This window comes from Neoarius graeffei, chromosome 7, assembly GCF_027579695.1.
Source record: "Neoarius graeffei isolate fNeoGra1 chromosome 7, fNeoGra1.pri, whole genome shotgun sequence".
NCBI lineage: Eukaryota > Metazoa > Chordata > Actinopteri > Siluriformes > Ariidae > Neoarius > Neoarius graeffei.
Window position 1 is genome coordinate 68,896,647 of NC_083575.1, and position 20,565 is coordinate 68,917,211.

The following is a 20,565-nucleotide window of genomic DNA, read 5'->3' on the forward strand; positions in this document are numbered from 1 at the left end:
TGAAGCAGCTTTTAGCTACTATGCAGTACAGCTATGGAACCAACTCCCAGAGGACATCAAAAATGCTCCTGCTGTTGGCAGCTTCAAATCTAGATTAAAGGGCTGAGGACACGAACATGACTCTATGCAATTTCTTAAACTATACAACATGGCAAACATGTTAGATTTCTGTTATAATTACGTGAAAAGAAGCTGTTGTTACGCGAATATCCAACTTTTAATTGCACAGCACAAGAAAACTGGGTCCGTGGCTCGCGGCCATGTTGTGACGTCAGCGGAAGAACACGCTGCGGTTCACTGGCTGTCTACTCAATGGAAATGGCGCATGAAAATGCCAGTGAACTCTCTAGCTCTTCCTCTTCTGGGAGTCTAGAATTGTGTTGTGAGTGGGATAGATCGGAAGAATCAAGTGATGACGAACACGGCTGCATCGAACCGTACAGGTTTGAACCTGTTACTGTGCAATCTGAGAGCGACTCCGACCCCGAGATGGACAGCGTACAGGGAGACAGCCCAGCATTGAACACCACAAGGTTGGATAACAAGGATTGGTAGGTCAACCCGTATTTGTTCAAAATGTTACGGAATCAATATTATAATATTGTGTATTGTTGTCTTGCATGTGTAAACACTGCTTATATCATGTAAGCCGTATGCTACACTGAATACATAGTTCCTAATGGAGCATGCAAACGGCTAACATAATAAGCTTACGACTATGCCTGATCCGTGATACATTTAGGATAATATTGGCAGGCACGTCTTCTAGTTTATGGCTTCTTAGTTTTATCCTTGAATGAAGCAAAATATTTGATAACCTACATCAGCGTAAGCAAATGACAATCTGTAGCCTACTTGTCTGGCTAAGTTAGCTTTCCCTCAGTGTTTGCTTTGAGAAACAAGCTTTCACAAGCAAATACATGACTGATATCACGCCGACTTTATGATTACATTTATGATTATCATGAATGTGTACTCTATGATGTGTACTCTGAGCGCTCTGGAGCGAGTCGCTTCCAAGATGGCCGCGCAGACCGCAGTGTTACTATTTTTAGCATCATGTCGGAGCACTCTATAGCTCTACGTACCTTCATCTTATGTCGTTTCTCAACACGTTCTGACAGTTGGACTGTCTTTGGAGGAGTCGCCTTGTCCCAGGCGACTGCTGGATCCGGCATAGCTACTAGTAGACCCCCTCTGGAATACTGTAGGCACTGCTGATGGTAGCAGCACACGTTTATGCTGAACTGCACACCCAAGAGATTCTTTTAAGCTGGAAAGGGTGTCAAAACAATTCAAATCGAAGTGTTCAGAGCACAGGACGGATGTTGGTGAGGGCTCCCACTTGTCACGAGTGCGCCTGACTTGCTTCACCCACTTCGCATGCAGCTCGGGATCTCTGGGAAACTTGAATAAACTTACCCCATCCTTGTGGGTTTTGGAGCAAAAGCCGGCAACACAACGCGAAGGCATAATATATAGATTATAATAATGTATAATAATAATATTAATAATGATAAACTGAACACCTCTTGCATCAACAACAAACTGGTAAGTTAGGAGGAAGATTCTTTCGCTGACGTCATATAGCCCCTCCTCCTCTTTCGTCTCCTGGGTGCTGCAGCCCCGTCAAATTTGCCCAAATAGCCGCGTTTTTTATCATAACTTGTAAAATAGGCGCTTTCGTGAATTAATATATGGATCATCGGGAATTACTTTTTATGTTATAAAACATCGCCAAAGATGTCAAAAACGTGTCATCAGCCCTTTAAAGACCAAGCTGTTCTCAGATGCTTTCTGCTAACTGATTAAATGTCATTATCTTTACGTTTTAAACTTTACTTAACTTTTACAGTCTTTGCATGTTTTAAATTTTACTTAACTTTTATTCCATTTTATTCTGCTGGTTTTTTATTGAACTTTTACTTCATTTTATTACTTTATTTCTACTATTGCTTAATTCTCATTTTTATTTTTCTTCTTCCCCCTTTATTTTATATAATTTTATTTTTTTATTGTTTACTGTTTTGCCTTTACCTCTGGAAAGCACATTGAACTGCCACGGTGTATGAAATGCGCTATATAAATAAACTTGCCTTACCTTATATCGTGACTAATCACGATATAAATATTATAAATATTATACTTATCGGCCTATTCGGTTTTTAGCCATGTTGAATTTAGTTTGTTTGGTCCACGGCAGGCATTGCTTAGCCGCACGGTCTTCACGAGACTTGTGCGACACTTCAAAACGTGACGCGTCAGCCAGGTGTCAGTGCCGCCATTTTGAAAACTGTTTTCCCAAACGAAATATTGTACAAAAACAAGTTTAAATGACGATTACTGCCTACTTTTTTCAAACTTTCCTGATTGCTATCAAAAACAAAACTTCCGGCTTGATTACGTCAGCATTCGAAAGAAGGTGCGTGCGTCTTTTGACAACGTTGGCAGATGTTGGTCACTTTGATTTCCGCTGTACGTTTTACTTCTGCCCTACGATGTCTCACACAGGTCTCAACGAATCTCGTTTACAGCCATTGCTTTGACATATGGACTGATATATTACATAGCGTATTTCAAACACTCATAACTTGCTATAGCAGTGACAAAATAGGAATGCATTTTTTGGTAGCTATATTTAATAAAATGAGAAATAGAATTTTTATAATAAAAAAAAAAAATTGCCTTCAGTTCTCTTTTAACCCCTCTGGGCTGCTTTGTGAAATGAAGTCGAAAAGCATTTAAATGACAACGGCACAACAAAAAATGCATTTATTCTCCACTTTAAGTTAAAAACAGATACAATACAAGTCAAAGGGTTGGACACACCTAATTCAGTGTTTCTGTCCCCCCTTGTCTTAGAGTAATGACGGATGTCGTTTCTCTTTACTTACAGTAGTTGAGCGGTTCTTGACATAATATGAATTAGGAATAGGGCAATTTGCTGTATTTTTATTATTTACTATTTGATCTCAAACGCGTAAGACAAGACATTCCACTAATCTAAAATATGAAAGATTTTGTTTAACACTTTTTGTTGACCACATAATTCCATATCTGTTCCATAAGTTATTTCATAGTTTTGATGTCTTCAGTATTGTACAATGTAGAAAATGGTCCAAATACAGAAAAACCTAGGAGTATGTATTTGTCTCCAAACTTTTGACTGGTACTGTATTTCATCTGTTTAGAGACCAGGTCGCTAGTCAAAACGTAAAAGGTGTAAATCCACAAGCTGACTCTAATGGTTATCCAAGGAAGAGTCACTGATAGCATGTCATGGACCTTTATAAGCAAAGAATTTTATGTAGCTGGACCTTAACTTTTTGCTGAATAAACCTGCTATAATGTTTCATGAAGTGAAAGTTGTTAGTGACCGTGGACACAAAAGAGAACCACTTAGGGCCCCAGTGTGGCATGCCAGAAAAATCTTTACTTTTCAAGGGAGGCTGTGAGTTCAAATCACAGCAATATCACAGTATTCCGTTAGTCTCTTCCCTGTTTATTAGAACATCACTAAACAATCATCTGTCTATCAGCTTGTATACATAGGGTGGGGGAAGAGCCCCTCCCAGATAATAAAAATGCAACTTTGGTGATGTTCTTTATATAAGCCAAGATTAATAAATGTATGGTCATGCCAAGATTTCTAACTTTGGTTTTAACAGATCAAGAGAGAAAAGTTAGAAACTAGAAAGTTAGTATTTCAGTTTCATCCTGGTTCTACAGTTAAAAAAATAAACAATAAAAAACTTGAGACATCCAGTCCAAAAAAAACCCCCCGAACCCTCCCTGTTCTGGATAAACTCATTACTTCAATAATGTGGACTTGATAAATACAGTACTAGACTAGTCTTTTGCCATTGCCATCAGTTACTATGGTGATATTACAGCAGTGCAGCATTCAGGCTTTTCTTACAGTCTGATACTGATAGTTGGCTGAAAGTCTGAAGGTAGAATTAATAAAATTGTGCCGAGACATTCTGATAAAACTGAAAATAAGGCGCGCATATTTTTTTTTATATATGAGTGATTCCACGCTTATGGGTACTGAAATGGGGACATGAACTTATTTTTAAAAATTCACCTAAAACCATTTCTTTTTTTTACCATCAGGTCACAAAACATGTAATCTTTAATGAATGATATGTTAAAAGATAACTTTAATTTTCTGAGATGTAATAAAAACATATTTATATGCCAAAGTCAGAACGTAACAGAAGTGTTGTGGACATATATATTCTCAATTTTAACAATGTAGAATTACTTTTTGAAACATAGGAAGGTGATGTTTTAGCAAATATAATTAATAAACATGTGTAGTAGAATAAACATACACATTCTTTCAATAAGATTAACATGGTATAGAGCTAGATTGTAATTAATTTGTAACAGACGCGAGATGGACAATCGTAACAGAAGTAATGTAACAGACATCATTTTGGAACTCATAGGCTTGACTTTGGCATATAAATATGTTTTTATTACATCTCAGAAAATTAAAGTTATCTTTTAACATATCATTCATTAAAGATTACATGTTTTGTGACCTGATGGTAAAAAAAAGAAATGTTTTTAGGTGAATTTTTAAAAATAAGTTCATGTCCCCATTTCAGTACCCATAAGCGTGGAATCACTCATATATATATATATATATATATATATATATATATATATATATATATATATATATGTGTGTGTGTGTGTGTGTGTGTGTGTGTGTGTGTGTGTGTGAGAGAGAGAGAGAGAGAGAGAGAGAGAGAGAGAGTGTATCTTTGTGCTTGGTACAGAATATTATATATAATGTGTGCGCACGCATGCATGCAATTTCAAGGTAATCAATCAATCACAGGATGATGTTCAACATTAAAGGCAAAACACTTGCAAGGAACCAAACACACATCAGAATCATTTTGACTTGTCTGAGAGTGTGCTCAAAGTAATATGTACTTTACCACCTAATAATGACCATCCAGCTGGGTCAAGATTTTGAAAGCTTTTAAATACAAGAGTGGTCTGAGAGCACAACATCCCTCCCTTGGTAACTATACAATAACTCTGGCAAAATGCAACTGAATTGAACGAAATTGAAACGAAATATGCGTATTACTGACACATACTGTAACAAAGACTCCTGTCAAGTTTTATGAAATTCCTCCAAAAATTGAGAGAGTTGTTTTCAGAAGGCGAGTACCCTTCCTGGGACCAATGGACGGAAATTGCCACGACATAATCCCCCTTCGGGCCTTTTGGCCAGCGGGGGATAAATTGTGAGGGAAGTTGATTTCAGAAAGCAAGCACACCTTGATGAAATTGCCAAAGTATAAAAGTTTGTTAATAATCAAGGGCATAACTCTGGTAAAATGTGCCCAAATTAAACAAAATTTCAATATGCATATAACTGTTATATAACAAAGCCTTTTGCCAAGTTTCATGAAATTCCTCCACAAACTGTGAGAGGAGTTGATTTCAGAAGAACGTACACCCTCATGAAATTGTCAAAGTTATTTAATCAACGGCCAAAACTCTGGGAAAATTTTCACAAACGAAATTAAATCGCAATATGCGTATTACCCTCATATAACAAGGCCTTTTGCCAAGCTTTGAGAAATTTGTCCAAAAATCGTGAGAGGAGTTGTCAGAAGGCAAGCACACCTTCATGAAATTGTCAAAGTACAAGATTGTTAATCAAGGGCTGTAACTCTGGTAAAATGCGACCGAATCGAACAAAATAATGTGCGTACTACTGACATACAACAATGCCTTTTGCCAAGTTTCGTGAAATTCCTCCACAAATTGTGAGAGGAGTTGATTTCAGAAGGTGAGCACCCTTTCTAGGATGGACGGATGGACATTGCCACGACATAATCCCCCTTTGGGCCTTTTGGCCAGCAGGGGATAGAAAGGAGTTGAACATGACCAGCAACCTCAATAACAAAGTGCCAGTCTGCAATATCACACAGCTTCAGCTTCTAGCCTGCAGTGATGACAGAACATCAGCAGACAACACCTAGACCTATAGCTTTGTTCATAAAAAGTGTTTCAGTGTTTTAGAGAAAGATGATAGCCGCAGCAAATAAGATAATATATTTACCAAAAGGAGAATACGTACAACCGTTTTGCAGTTTGCTAGCAGAGTCAAAAGGGATGTCAGGACCATAATTAAGCCCAAAATAAGCTGTTTCACATTCACAAATCTGAAGTACAGTATTATGTTTGTATTAATGTTTTAAAGTTTTAGTCACATCAACTGCCGAGACATCTTTTGATAAAGCTAGAATGACCATTACTCCACATTTCACTTGGTGAAGGTATTCACTTGGTTAAGTTACTGAGACCATCACTTCTACACCTTGGATCAGGAGTACAATCAGATGGAAGAAAAAAGAAGAAATAAGGCTACTGTTGTACTTTAAAAATATGACGGTGCACTTTAAATCATATCAGTAGATTCTCAAACTAAAAACAGCAAAAGCTAATTGTGGAAAGCCGATTTATTTATAATAGCGAGCCTGTCCTCCTCATACCTCGTGGCACATAGAGCCTTCACAGAGCTCCTCCACCTCTCCTTGTTGGCCGCCATGACCCGCACCTCGTCCCATGTACTCCAGCCCATCTCTCTTCTTTCCTGTTCCACAGTCCGTCTCTATAATTACCAATCTTTAACGTATTCCTTGGGTGCACCAATGGCCTTATCGACCTGGGAGCATCCTCCTGGCTTTGGCTCCCAGACGTCATCAACACTCATGAGGTGGTGCCATGGCATACCCTTTAAATGGTAAATTTGCTCGGCTTCTGGTTTCTGTAATAACGTGTTTTTACAGGAGCGGGTTATCAGCCCTCAACCCAACCCACAACCTGGAGGACGAGTGGATCACTCTTCATCGGGCCCCTACCCTTTGACCTGTCCGGCTTGGGTGACCTGACTCCCGCCGGCATAGCTCTAGGGGTCACTGGGACACACAAACCACCCCACCACGATAAGGTGGTGATCCCACGGGGTAGTTGTTTATAATAGGCTAATTTATAATTTATTTAAATGTCTTTGCCACAAAGACAAGTTAATGCAACAGTATTAAGGCATATCACTGAACAGACAGCCAAGCAGTGAAGGTTTCATTTTTGAGGAGATTTCTTACACTTCAAATACATAAACAAGCACCTTAGTCTGTCATCAGTTACTCAAATGGAGAAATGTAAAGATTCGTCTTTCTACAAACCCACTTTGGAAAACGTTAATATGAATGTTTATTAAAACGCTACGCCCAACACTAAAGTAAAGAAAGCGTTCCTTTCATGTTTGCTAATTTATCTTCAGCTCAACTGATTTAATGAAGCGAGGCGTGAGTGAAAGATTCGGGCACACAGCCTGTCAGTTTTATTCTGCACTGTTGTTGTTGTGAACAATGGATTTGCAGGAAAGCACAATAGCCTTTCAAAATATCTTCTCATCAACTTGTTCAGTTTTGTCTAATCAGCCCCGATGGCACGAACATGAACAGAATGAAAAGTTTTTATTTGGTTATGGATTCTGTGATAATTATGCGATATTGTATTGATGTCAGAGCCAAGATTCACATCATGGAACTGAAAATATTTCTCTTTTCAAATCTCCAGAACTTGATTTAAAAAAAAAAAGTAAGCACGCTCGCAAAGATATTCTGTAAGGAATTAAACATGATGGGGTGATGTTATAGGGAAATAATTCATGACAGTAGCCCGACATGAAGCTGTTACCACCCTGAAATGGATTTTCTTATAAACAGTGTGCTTGAAGTGTTTTGCTCCTCTTATACCATACCAATAGGACATCGAGTAAAAAGGTTAACATCAATACATGTCAACCTTTGGTCAATCAAACCTGTATAACCAACCTCCAAAATCCGTATTTCCCTTATAAAATCCGTATAAGATGCAAATTAAAATAAATTTACCTAAAATTTGATAATTAACAATGATATATCCAAGTTACTTTTTATTCAATATTAATAACAATAAACCGTCAGAATGAATACAAAGCTCCAATGTTCGACAAAAACACAAAGTGTCACTCTAATGTTCTGAATTGTACTCCATGACAGCTTTTTTTTTTTTTTTTAGCAGTCTGCACCAATACCTCACTAGGCTGCATGTCACAGCAAGTGTCTGTGTTGATCTTGCCAGAGTGCCCATTCAGAATCTTTTCAGTCTATTGAAAGTCGCTCAGGTGGAAATACGCGTTTCAAACAAAATGTTACTTCCCGGTTGGCGGGATTCTCGCAATGCGGTGTGCGCATAATCAGAAGTGGAACAAAGTCTCACTACCACAAGATAACGCGCGATTTCATAAGACTCTTTACTGGCTGTTTGTGCTTTCTGTGGTGTACAGTACGTTTGTAAATGTTATGCGCTCTTTTATCATCGTGGGAATTGATTATAGCTCTAAATAAATATTGAAGTTTTTTTAAAGAATCCGTATAACTATTTGTACGCCCGTATACTATGTTTATTGAATCAAATCCGTATAAAATACGGACATTCCGTATAGGTTGACATGTATGTAACATATTAATAAATAACACATTCTTTTTAAAACCATTTATAGTCACACCTGTGCACACCTATGTAGTCAGGGCTGCATAGGACAATTATAGAAGCAAGTTATTTATAATCATGCTATCCGTTATCACCCAGATGAGGATGGGTTCCCTTTCGAGTCTGATTCCTCTCAGGATTTCTTCCTCATATTGTCTGAGGGAGTTTTTTCTTGCCACCATCACCTCAGGTTTGCTCGTTAGGGATAAAATATTAATTCATATATTTTAAAAAAGGCCTTTATTTTTCTGTAAAGCTGCTTTGCAACAACGTCTGTTGTTAAAAGCACTATACAAATAAACCGACTTGACACCTAATGTCGTGGAACATTTGTGAGACAAGTTAATTCCCATCATCACTTACAGCTATTAACAGTTATTCCACGAAATCGAGTCGCACATGAGCTGATGGCCGACAAAATGCGCAGCCCCGAGTTGGCTATAAGCCATGTATGATTCTACCCACATTCACTGGATTTTACAAATTTGATAAATAAATAAAAACTTTATACAAAATGTCCGACAAAATCATTTCCGCTTAGAATGTAAACAAATCAGCGAAATGATGGGAGCAATTTGTGAACTAGACAGAACTCGACGCCAACGGCGTCGATGGGGATGCCTCCGCCTGGTAGACTACACGCCTTATTAAGTTGTGATTTGGGGATGGACATTTGACCTCACAGTAATCTTGACCTTTGACCTTTTAACCTCAAAATATAATCAGCTCATGTTTGTCCCAAAGCGCACAAATGGTGAAAGTTTGGTGAAATTCCTTTCGTTTGCCTTGGAGATATTGTGTTCACAAGGTTTTCGGACAGACATTTGACCTCACAGTGACCTTGACCTTAGACCTTTTGATCTCAAAATCTAATTTCATCTTTGTCCCAAAGTGCACAAATGGTGAAAGTTTGGTGAAATTCCTTTCATTAGTCTTTGAGATATGGTGTTCACAAAGTTTGGGGATGGACATTTGACCTCACAGTAATCTTGACCTGTGACCTTTTAACCTCAATCTAAATCAGTTCATGTTTGTCCCAAAGCGCACAAATGGTGAAAGTTTGGTGAAATTCCTTTTATTAGCCTTTGAGATATCGTGTTTGCAAGGTTTCGGAACGGACGCACACATGGACGGACGGACAACCTGAAAACATAATGCCTCCTGCCCCTTAAGGTGGCGGAGGCATAAAAATGCGATAATTATTTGGGGGAAAAAAAAGATGCATGCTTACCATCAAATACTTTTATTCCATGTTTTGTTGCTTTTTTTTGTGTATTTTTTAGGAGTTTTGTTTTCGAGTAGAGTTTTTATTTCATCCTTGGATGGTTCAGCAAAAACACTGCCAATTTGTTTTTCTCTACTCACAGTATATGAACTGACATCCTAGTAGTAGAGTAGCCAATCAGAGCACGCGATTGCTCATATCCAGTGAATGTGGATAGAATAATAACAGTTGGTCCCTCATAGGCTGTCTTTTATTCTCGAGAGTTGGACATTTTGACGGCTGCTATTCAAATTTTATTGGCATTTTGTTTACAGTTCTGAATCATATAAGGATTTTTCAACTTCTTAAAAATGTGGCTGTCTTTTTGTATACGTTTGGTTTCCTGAGGCAGGATGTTCTTCTTCTTCTTCATTAAATGTTTAGTGAAGTCTAGAAGACTTTAAATGATTTAATCTGTCAGAAATCAGGTTAGTTCAATTTATTCATGAGACAGATCGGAGAGACTAGTTAGACTTGGTAGTTTCCTGCCCCGTCTTGTCTGTACAACATTAAAACATGCTGTTAGTTTTTAAGCTTTTAAGCCATCCTCATTAGTTTATAACATAGTCAAACAGAACATTTCTGTGGTCCATATGCAATTCCAGCTTTTTGACGATGACCAGCACGACAAGTTTGCAAATACGATTCCATTGTTAAAATACGTGAATTCAAACCAATTTACATTTATTGTTCCATTCATTTGCTATGCACTGCAAAACCCAACCCTTACCTGAGGAAGTAAAATACCAAGTAGGAGTCCCGCCATGATCTTGTAGTTATCCATTAACCAGAGAAAGACGGCATCAGTGCATCCTCGCACATGGATGCTGTCAGCAAGTTCTAACCTCTGATGGTACCCAAATAGAAAGAAAAATATTTTACCGTTTAAAACAGCCATACACACTCAATAACACTTAACCCCATTAAAAGTATCAGAAGCACAGGAGCCTATTAAAGGGGAACTGAAGTCATTTTTAAACTTGCTTTATTTCTTAATTAACGTGTTATTCAGTTACGTTTTCGGTTTTATTAACCTTATATCGTGACTCGTATTGGCATATTATATTACACTTACCGGCCTTTTCGGTCCACGGCAGGCGTCGCTTATCGGCGCGATCTTCATGAGACTTGTGCGAGAATTCAAACGGGAAGGGTCAGCACCACCATTTTGAAAACTGTTTACACAGCAGCCTGATCGCCATATCATTCCAATTTAGATTCATTTCGAGATTTGCCAGCTTCATCAGTGATTGAATGTCAGTCCTGCGTGCTGTGGCGCGTGCACCTGAAGGAGTGCCTCGGGCTGTGCACACGCGCCGTGAGCAAGGTGCACCTGAGCCCAATTAAGTTGTCTTGATTTTCCGTGCCTGTTTCTCATTCTTGTCCTTGCTTAGCCTCTGATGTACTGTTTGCGCCCTGACCGACCCTTTTGCCTGTATTCTCTTTTTTGATCGAGCCTGCTGTTTTGGATTGTTTGCCTGTGTATACAACCCCGATTCCAAAAAAGTTGGGACAGAGTACAAATTGTAAATAAAAACGGAATGCAATAATTTACAAATCTCAAACTGATATTGTATTCACAGTAGAACATAGACAACATATCCAATGTCGAAAGTGAGACATTTTGAAATTTCATGCCAAATATTGGCTCATTTGAAATTTCATGACAGCAACACATCTCAAAAAAGTTGGGACAGGGGCAATAAGAGGCTGGAAAAGTTAAAGGTACAAAAAAGGAACAGCTGGAGGACCAAATTGCAACTCATTAGATCAATTGGCAATAGGTCATTAACATGACTGGGTATAAAAAGAGCATCTTGGAGTAGCAGCGGCTCTCAGAAGTAAAGATGGGAAGAGGATCACCAATCCCCCTAATTCTGCGCCGACAAATAGTGGAGCAATATCAGAAAGGAGTTCGACAGTGTAAAATTGCAAAAAGTTTGAACACATCATCATCTCCAGTGCATAATATCATCAAAAGATTCAGAGAATCTGGAAGAATCTCTGTGCGTAAGGGTCAAGGCCGGAAAACCATACTGGGTGCCCGTGATCTTCGGGCCTTTAGACGGCACTGCATCACATACAGGCATGCTTCTGTATTGGAAATCACAAAATGGGCTCAGGAATATTTCCAGAGAACATTATCTGTGAACACAATTCACCGTGCCATCCGCCGTTGCCAGCTAAAATTCTACAATTCAAAGAAGAAGCCGTATCTAAACGTGATCCAGAAGCGCAGACGTCTTCTCTGGGCCAAGGCTCATTTAAAATGGACTGTGGCAAAGTGGAAAACTGTTCTGTGGTCAGACGAATCAAAATTTGAAGTTCTTTATGGAAATCAGGGACGCAGTGTCATTCGGACTAAAGAGGAGGACGACGATCCAAGTTGTTATCGGCACTCAGTTCAGAAGCCTGCATCTCTGATGGTATGGGGTTGCATTAGTGCGTGTGGCATGGGCAGCTTACACATCTGGAAAGACACCATCAGTGCTGAAAGGTATATCCAGGTTCTAGAGCAACATATGCTCCCATCCAGACGACGTCTCTTTCAGGGAAGACCTTGCATTTTCCAACATGACAATGCCAAACCACATACTGCATCAATTACAGCATCATGGCTGCGTAGAAGAAGGGTCCGGGTACTGAACTGGCCAGCCTGCAGTCCAGATCTTTCACCCATAGAAAACATTTGGTGCATCATAAAACAGAAGATACAACAAAAAAAAGACCTAAGACAGTTGAGCAACTAGAATCCTACATTAGACAAGAATGGGTTAACATTCCTATCCCTAAACTTGAGCAACTTGTCTCCTCAGTCCCCAGACGTTTACAGACTGTTGTAAAGAGAAAAGGGGATGTCTCACAGTGGTAAACATGGCCTTGTCCCAACTTTGAGATGTGTTGTCATGAAATTTAAAAATCACTTAATTTTTCTCTTTAAATGATACATTTTCTCAGTTTAAACATTTGATATGTCATCTATGTTCTAGGCGGCACGGTGGTGTAGTGGTTAGCGCTGTCGCCTCACAGCAAGAAGGTCCGGGTTCGAGCCCCGTGGCCGGCGAGGGCCTTTCTGTGTGGAGTTTGCATGTTCTCCCCGTGTCCGCGTGGGTTTCCTCCGGGTGCTCCGGTTTCCCCCACAGTCCAAAGACATGCAGGTTAGGTTAACTGGTGACTCTAAATTGACCGTAGGTGTGAATGTGAATGGTTGTCTGTGTCTATGTGTCAGCCCTGTGATGACCTGGCGACTTGTCCAGGGTGTACCCCGCCTTTCGCCCGTAGTCAGCTGGGATAGGCTCCAGCTTGCCTGCGACCCTGTAGAACAGGATAAAGCGGCTAGAGATAATGAGATGAGATCCATGTTCTATTCTGAATAAAATATGGAACATCATTGCATTCCGTTTTTATTTACAATTTGTACTTTGTCTCAACTTTTTTGGAATCAGGGTTGTATATTGTCTCACTGTATATATATTCTGCACTTCATTAAACTGTGTACTTCTGCACATACATCCGCCTCCCTCGCGTACGTGACATGGAGATTATTCCATAAGACTTTGAACCAACATAGAGGAGAGAAGAGTTGGAAAGACGACAGGATAAGGACTAGCCCGTCGCGCTGGTATTTATGTCATTACTGTCGCACAATTAAAACGTGCCAGATCAGGTAGCTGAGGGGTTTTCAAAATAATGAATACATGTATGTATTTTTATGATAAATACATATTATACTGAGCGCATTTCCCACATGATCCTCACTAAGGTTTCGGACAGTGCTACAAAATGGCGTCCCCACTATATAGTGCCCTATATAGTGAGTAGGGAGCGATTTCGGACACGGGGAAAACTTCCGGCTTGATTACATCCGCATCTGAAGGATGGCGCACGCGTCTTTTGACAACGTTGGAAGATGTTGGTCACTTTGATTTCCACTGTATGTTTTACTTCCGTTCTATGATGTCTTGCACAGGTCTCAGCGAATCTCGTTTACAGCCATTGCTTTGACATATGGACTGATGTATATTACATAGCGTATTTCAAACACTCATAACTTGCTATAGCAGCGACAAAATAGCTGTCAGAAATGCATTCCTACATTTAATAAAATGAGAAACAGAATTTTGATGATAAAAAAAAAAAATTGCCTTGAGTTCCCCTTTAAAGCTGCATTAATATAAGTTAGATAAAATCAGCTGACATTCAACAACTGAACCATTTGCATTTTATTTTTTCAACTGCATCTTTACATACAAATCTAATTAAAACCTGTGTATGATGCTTTACATTTGAAATGTGAGAAAGATATGGGTAAGTGCGAGTCAGTATCGCGTGTTTGTCATGCTGAGTAATCAAACTTACCTCTTTTTCTAAGGCTTTGTACCCACACAACGTATTTGTAACTTCATTTGGCTGAAAAACAAATTAGACATACGTATATTAAATACCAATATAGACATGTCAAAGCAAGAAAAAAGATGCATAAAACATCATTTTAAGCATTGCTCATATTGTACTATACCAGTGCTGATGAAAACCTTTTGGCTTTAACTTCTGTTCACTTATTTTTTAAATAATAGCTAAATCACTGTTCTTTATCAGCTTGCACCTGTATATTATCCATTATATTAAGACACTAGTGCATTCTTAAACCTTCTCTTATGATGGTTACACACATTTTGTTACCTCATTTCATTCTACATTATTAAGCTTTGAAGAATTTCAATGAAAAGCATTAGCATAAACCATTTTACCACAATGAACATTCAGGTGGTTACCGCTAATCCTACAGAGGGCTACAAAAGTAAAATGAGAAGAAATAACGTGTTCAAATTAACAACCAGGAATAAAACCTGCTACATTTCTTCAAACTACGAACAGATGTTTGACTAGCAAATGAAGCACTGAGCTTGTGCGCCATTATTTCACAAATACCTGCAGCTAAATATTAAGAGGAAAAGCTCTCAGGAGCAGCTGGGGAACGTTTCTTGCTGTTCTCTCACCGTGCTCTTTAGAGAGCCATTGCAAAATGTTCTGCTAGACATTTTCCAAATCATACAACTGGCACTCTTTCAAATGCATAACTAGAAACTCAGATTTAATTTTCACCAAATAGCATTTATTTATTTTGAGAGTACATGTACGTGAATGAGGATGAGGCACCGAGCTCTATATAAAATCTGGAGAGCTCATAGGCTTGTTAGAGTGAAGCCATTTGGCCGCCATCTTTCCACTCACATCGCGGAGTGAAACAGTTATTTAGGCTACTGAAAGCTACACAAAACTGGACGAGTTATTTATGTAGTTGGTGAAAAATTTACAAGAAAAATGCCTGCATGTGCAGCAGTGAACCGTACAAACCGTCAAGTCAAAGGTTGTGGACGGACATTTCACCCGTGAGTACTGATGGTGTGTGATCGTTTTTACGTGTGCACAGCGCCATTTGCGTGGACCCCTTATAGCATTTTATGATGGCTTGCAAGAGTGAAAGAAGACAACAACAAAATCTGTCTCGTTGTCGTGTCTGTTTTTGGTGAAAATCTGATATTGATAACTGGGACGAACGCTGTGACTGTCAGATTTTCGATGAAAATGTCCCAGACTAGATCAAAGCCAAAGTCTATACCTGTTTGATATTGAACGTGAGCGCTCAAGCTCAAAGGCTCAAATTCAAAAAGAACAAGACAACAGCGTCATCTATATCCCCCGCCCTATAGACCAAGTTTCAAGATATTATTTGTCACATTTTTCAAGTCCTGCTGCAGGAAACCAACCCTACCTCTTTACACTGGCCTCAGCAGCCCATGGCATAAACCCACCGGACCTTTGGTCCAGGTGAGCTAAAAATTAAAATTTCTCACATTTCTTAGTATCAAAAGGCACGTACGGTATACATTACTTAATCAACACATATACCAACTTTCAAGACCATACCACTCATAGTTTTCAAGTTCTGCTCCAGAAACAAAACCTATCCCTAAGACTAACCTGAGACTAAGTCTGAAATTGTTTCCATGGAAATATGAAAAATTAAAATTTCTCAAAATTCTTAGTATGAAAAGGCACATCTACATCACCTTGTTAACATGTATACCAAGTTTCAAACCCATATCATGAATAGTTTTGGATATATGCTCCGGAAACGAACACTGCTCTTAGAAAGGAAGTCAAAATCTATTTATGTAAAAATTTGAAAAATACTTTTCTTTTTTTCAAAAATCCAAAATAGCAAAAGGCACCAGTTCACATGTTGCTTGATATGTATACAAAGTTTCATGAAGATATCTTCAGTAGTTTTAAAGACGTAGCCCGGAAAGGAAAACGTGACCAGACAGACAGGACCAGTTTCTATATCCCCCACCAAACTTCATTTGGGCAGGGGATAAAAATGAACTGAGTAAATTACCCTCAGTAGCCTCAATGAAAGAAGGACCACAGCCTTAGGCAGAAATGGCAGTGAGGAATGCAAGGAAGAAGAAATATACAAAAGAGAAAGATACATTGTATAAAAGGAAAAACTGAAATAATCTCCATAAAAATATAGTAGTAAAAGAGTCGTTCAAAAAAAAAAAGGAGACCAGACTTGAAAAGGGAAAAAACCAATAACAGTGAAGGGGAGTGTTAAAGATATGTTTAAGATATGTAGGGAATGTTGGTGAAGTTGAGAAAATAAGAGGAGGTAATAAAGTCAGGAGATGCTTTTACAATGGTTTAACACAAACCAAATACACGCGATGGGACTGGTAAGATGGCGGCCAGATGGCGTCACTCGTCTCTACAGTGGGGAATAGGTTATGAGCTCTCCAGATTTTATATAGAGCTCAGTGGGGCAAGGAGAGTGGAATAGTACAGCTACAAGGAATAGAGGTGGTCAAATACCAGGGGTCAATTGTCCAAAGTAATGGTGAGTGCGGAAAAGTGAAGGAGAGTGCAAGCAGGTTGGAAGAGAGAGTCAGGAGTGATTTGTGACAAAAGGTCGCCAGCAAGAGTGAAAGGGAAAGTGTACAAGTCAGTAGTAAGAGCAGCGATGTTGCTGATTTGGAGGCAGTGGCACTGACAAAAAGACAGGAGGCTGAACAGCAGGTAGCAGAGTTGATGCTGATATTTTCATTGGGAGTGACAGACAGGATGAGAAATGAGTATATTAGAGGGACAGCACATGTAGGACATCTTGGAGACAAAGTGAGAGAGGCGACATTGAGATGGTTTGGACAGGTACAGAGGAGAGATCCAGGGTATACTGGAGATGGAGTTGCCAGGTAGAAGGAAAAGAGGAAGACCAAAGATGAGATTTATGGATGTGGTGAAGGAGGGCATGAGGACGGTTGGTGCTACAGAAAAAGACAGAGGAGAGGAGGAGATGGAGGGACATCATCTGCTGTGGCGAACCCTAATGGGAACAGCCGAAAGATGGTTTTGACGTTATAAATATGTGACTGCACCCAATATTTTTATCTTCACGTAAGCTACTTAAAAGGAAAACCATTGACTTTTCTTCTGTTTGAGTGTTTCACGTACACCCAAGGTGTAGAAAACATGGCCTTGGTTCAAAAGTGCTGCAGGAATGGAATTTCTAACATTATAAATAATGTCGACTCATTCAGTAAGAGTAAAAACATACACAACAGCCTGGGGAAACAGATTCATCAGCCACAAAAAGTGCAAACATTTGAGCAAAGCAGAAGTAATATCAGAACTGTATGTTCTTTTTTTTAAATTTTATATACAGATTAACAGCAAACAGAGTGCCAAGAACTTTCGTGGCTTCACACACACACACGCCAAGTTTGTGGACACCTGATCACCACACCCATACGTGGTTCTTCCCAAATCTGTTGGCAGAAAGTTGGCAGCACACAACTGTACAGAATGTCTTTGTATGCAGTAGCATTGCAATTTCCCTTCACTGGAACTAAAGCTATGTTCACACTGCAAGGCTTAATGCTCAATTCCGATTTTTTTGTGAAACCCGATTTTTTTGTGAGGTCGTTCACATTAACAAATATATGCGACTTGTATGTGATCCTCAGTATGAACGAAAAGCGACCTAAAAGTGTTCCGCATGCGCATTGCAGGATACGACGACGTCACACGCAGTGAGCATGGCCAGTGTTTACGGAAGTAAAACCGCCCGGTTGCGGTATGACCCATCCAATCTAGCTTGAATAGCTGCATCCCCCCAAATGGAAATCAGCTCCCTAACCTCTGCGTCCTTCCATTGAGAAGATTCAGAACCTTCACAGCCCGAAGCGTCCCTCGCATTGATGTCATGCGCTGGGGCGCAGATACGTTTTTTGAACTGGGGGGGACAAAAAACTGGGGGGGGACAAAGCTGCCAGCAAACCAACCCCAACCCCGATATGCCTGTCAAACTTGTTGTGGCTTACCATAGCAACCAAGCTCGAGCTCGCAACCTGTGCAGTCTGTGCAGCTCAACCAACCAAATATCAGTCTTTGGTTTGTTTTATGTGAGTTGTTGCAACTATGTATACACTGCCGTGCACCTCAATAAACCGAATGGTAATTAGTCTTTTGATTTTTCCGTGAGGTTTGCCTTATGCAAAGAAAGACAGCATAGACGTTTTTTCCTCCCTATAAGTGAGGGGAACTGAACGAAGTGAATTTAAATCTGGGTGGGATGAATCCCACCCGTCCCCCCCTCTATCTGCGCCCGTGATTATGCGCCATGTTGTTGTAACTTTTTTTTGACAGACCCGCCGCCTACTTCAGCGCAGAATAGTGACGTTTGTGGCTTGTTGATGACGTGCAAGTCGGATGAATGCGACCTAGCGGTTCAGACTGAAGTCGCATATGAAAAGAGCGGATAGGAATCGGAATTAGGACCACATATCCAAACGGCCTGGGTCGGATTTGAAAAAAATCGGATCTGTGTCGTTCATATTGTCAATAAAAGATCGGATACAGGTCACATATGGGCGAAAAGATCGGATTTGAGTCACTTCAGCCTGCAGTGTGAACGTAGCCTAAAGAATCCAAACATATTTCAGCACAACAGTGCTCCGATGCACAAAGTGAGCTCCATGAAGACACGGTTTGCCAAGGCTAGAATGGAAGAACCTGAGTGGCCCTGAGTACACACCAAGCCTCCTCACCTAACATCAGTGCCTGACCTCATTAATGCTCTTGTGGTTGAATGAGCACAAAACCCCTAGTCATGCTCCAAAATCTAGTGGAAAGCCTTCGCAGAAGAGCATTGGGGGGGGGGGGGGGGGGGGGGGTGTAAATCTGGAATGGGACTTTTAAGCAGCACATGAATCTGATGGTCAGATGTCCACATACTTTTGGCCAGTGTTTTAAATACAGCGGGTGAAAACAGATAAATTGACGGTATAAATACCCAATGTATGTAAATATAGAATATACTGTATGTAGCAATATATCATTTAAAATATGTAAAATCTACAAAAAAAATCTACATATACAAATCCAGCCACTGGGGGTGCATAAGCGTACTCTTGGTGCTGGTCCCAAGTCCGGATCAATGGAGAGGGTTGCGTCAGAAAGGGCATCTGGTGTAAAATTGTGCCAAATCTAACTGTGGGTGGTAAAAGAGAGCAACTGGACTTGCTTGAAGATTCTTGAAGACGGATCTTCAAGCAAGTCCAGTTGCTCTCTTTTACTACCCACAGTTACTATGACCTGGATGACTGAGAATCTTCACAGACATGCCAAATCTAACACGCGGATTGAAAAGAGGAAATACATGGATGTGGTGAGAGAGGACATGAAAGTGGCATGTGTGGTAGAGAAGGATGCGGAAGACAAGGAGCAATGGAGACGAAAGATCCGCTGTGGCGACCACTAATAGGGAGCACCCAAAAGAAGAAGAAAAAAAATCTACATATACAAACATAAGTCTATTGTGGTTTGTGTATTGTATGTGTTCCTATATACATCACAGTATACTTTTGTTCTGTAAGGCCCATTTGTCGAATACACATCAGAATGGGTTTCTAGTACATTTAGCTAATAAACTAATCCATATCCATTATTCACTGGATCAAATTTTGCAGAAAAAACAGGCTAAACAACAAGAGACCTGTGCAGGTCTGAGCTCAGCCTTTTTCAGCACGCCAATGACCGTCTTACATTCTAGTTCATGCTTTCGTTACCTCCAGGTTGGATTATTGTAATGCCTTACTGTCTGGATGTTCCAATAAGTGCATAAACAAGCTCCAGTTAGTTCAAAATGCAGCAGCAAGAGTCCTTACTAGAACTAGAAAATATGACCACATCACCCCTGTCTTATCCACACTGCATTGGCTCCCAATCAAATTTCGTATTGATTATAAAAATACTACTATTGACCTTTAAAGCACTGAATGGTCTCGCACCACAGTACCTGAGTGAACTTCTGGTCCTCTATTGGCCCTTTTCCACTACCCTTTTTCAGCTCACTTCAGCTCGCTTCAGCCCGACACGGCTCGCGTTTCGACTACCAAAAAACAGCACGACTCCGCTCGCTTCAGCCCTGCTTAGCCCCTAAAACTCGCACCGTTTTGGAGTGGGGCTGAAGCGAGCCAAACCGAGCCGAGTGAGGCTGGGGCCGTGAGCAGACACTCCCCTGTGCACTGATTGGTGAGGAGGAGTGTCCTCACATGCCCACACATGCCCCGCGAGCACGCTGGGATCTGTAAACACCGTAAACCCGGAAGGAGAAGAATTACGAGAATTATGAAGCCTTATGCGCCTCGCCTCATCTATACGCT

The 20,565-nt window shown here is 40.1% G+C and overlaps 1 protein-coding gene across 2 annotated transcripts in view; it reads right to left on the bottom strand.

The window, feature by feature from the left end:
* tspan15 (tetraspanin 15) overlaps positions 1-20,565 on the bottom strand; it is a 145,409-nt gene that overhangs the window by 24,524 nt on the left and 100,320 nt on the right. For both annotated transcript variants that reach the window (XM_060926318.1, XM_060926317.1), the window contains 2 exons: positions 14,198-14,248; positions 10,569-10,685 (listed from right to left, as the gene is read on the bottom strand). In XM_060926318.1, coding sequence (XP_060782301.1) covers positions 10,569-10,685; positions 14,198-14,248 — 168 coding nt within the window. The remainder of the gene's footprint in view (positions 1-10,568; positions 10,686-14,197; positions 14,249-20,565) is intronic.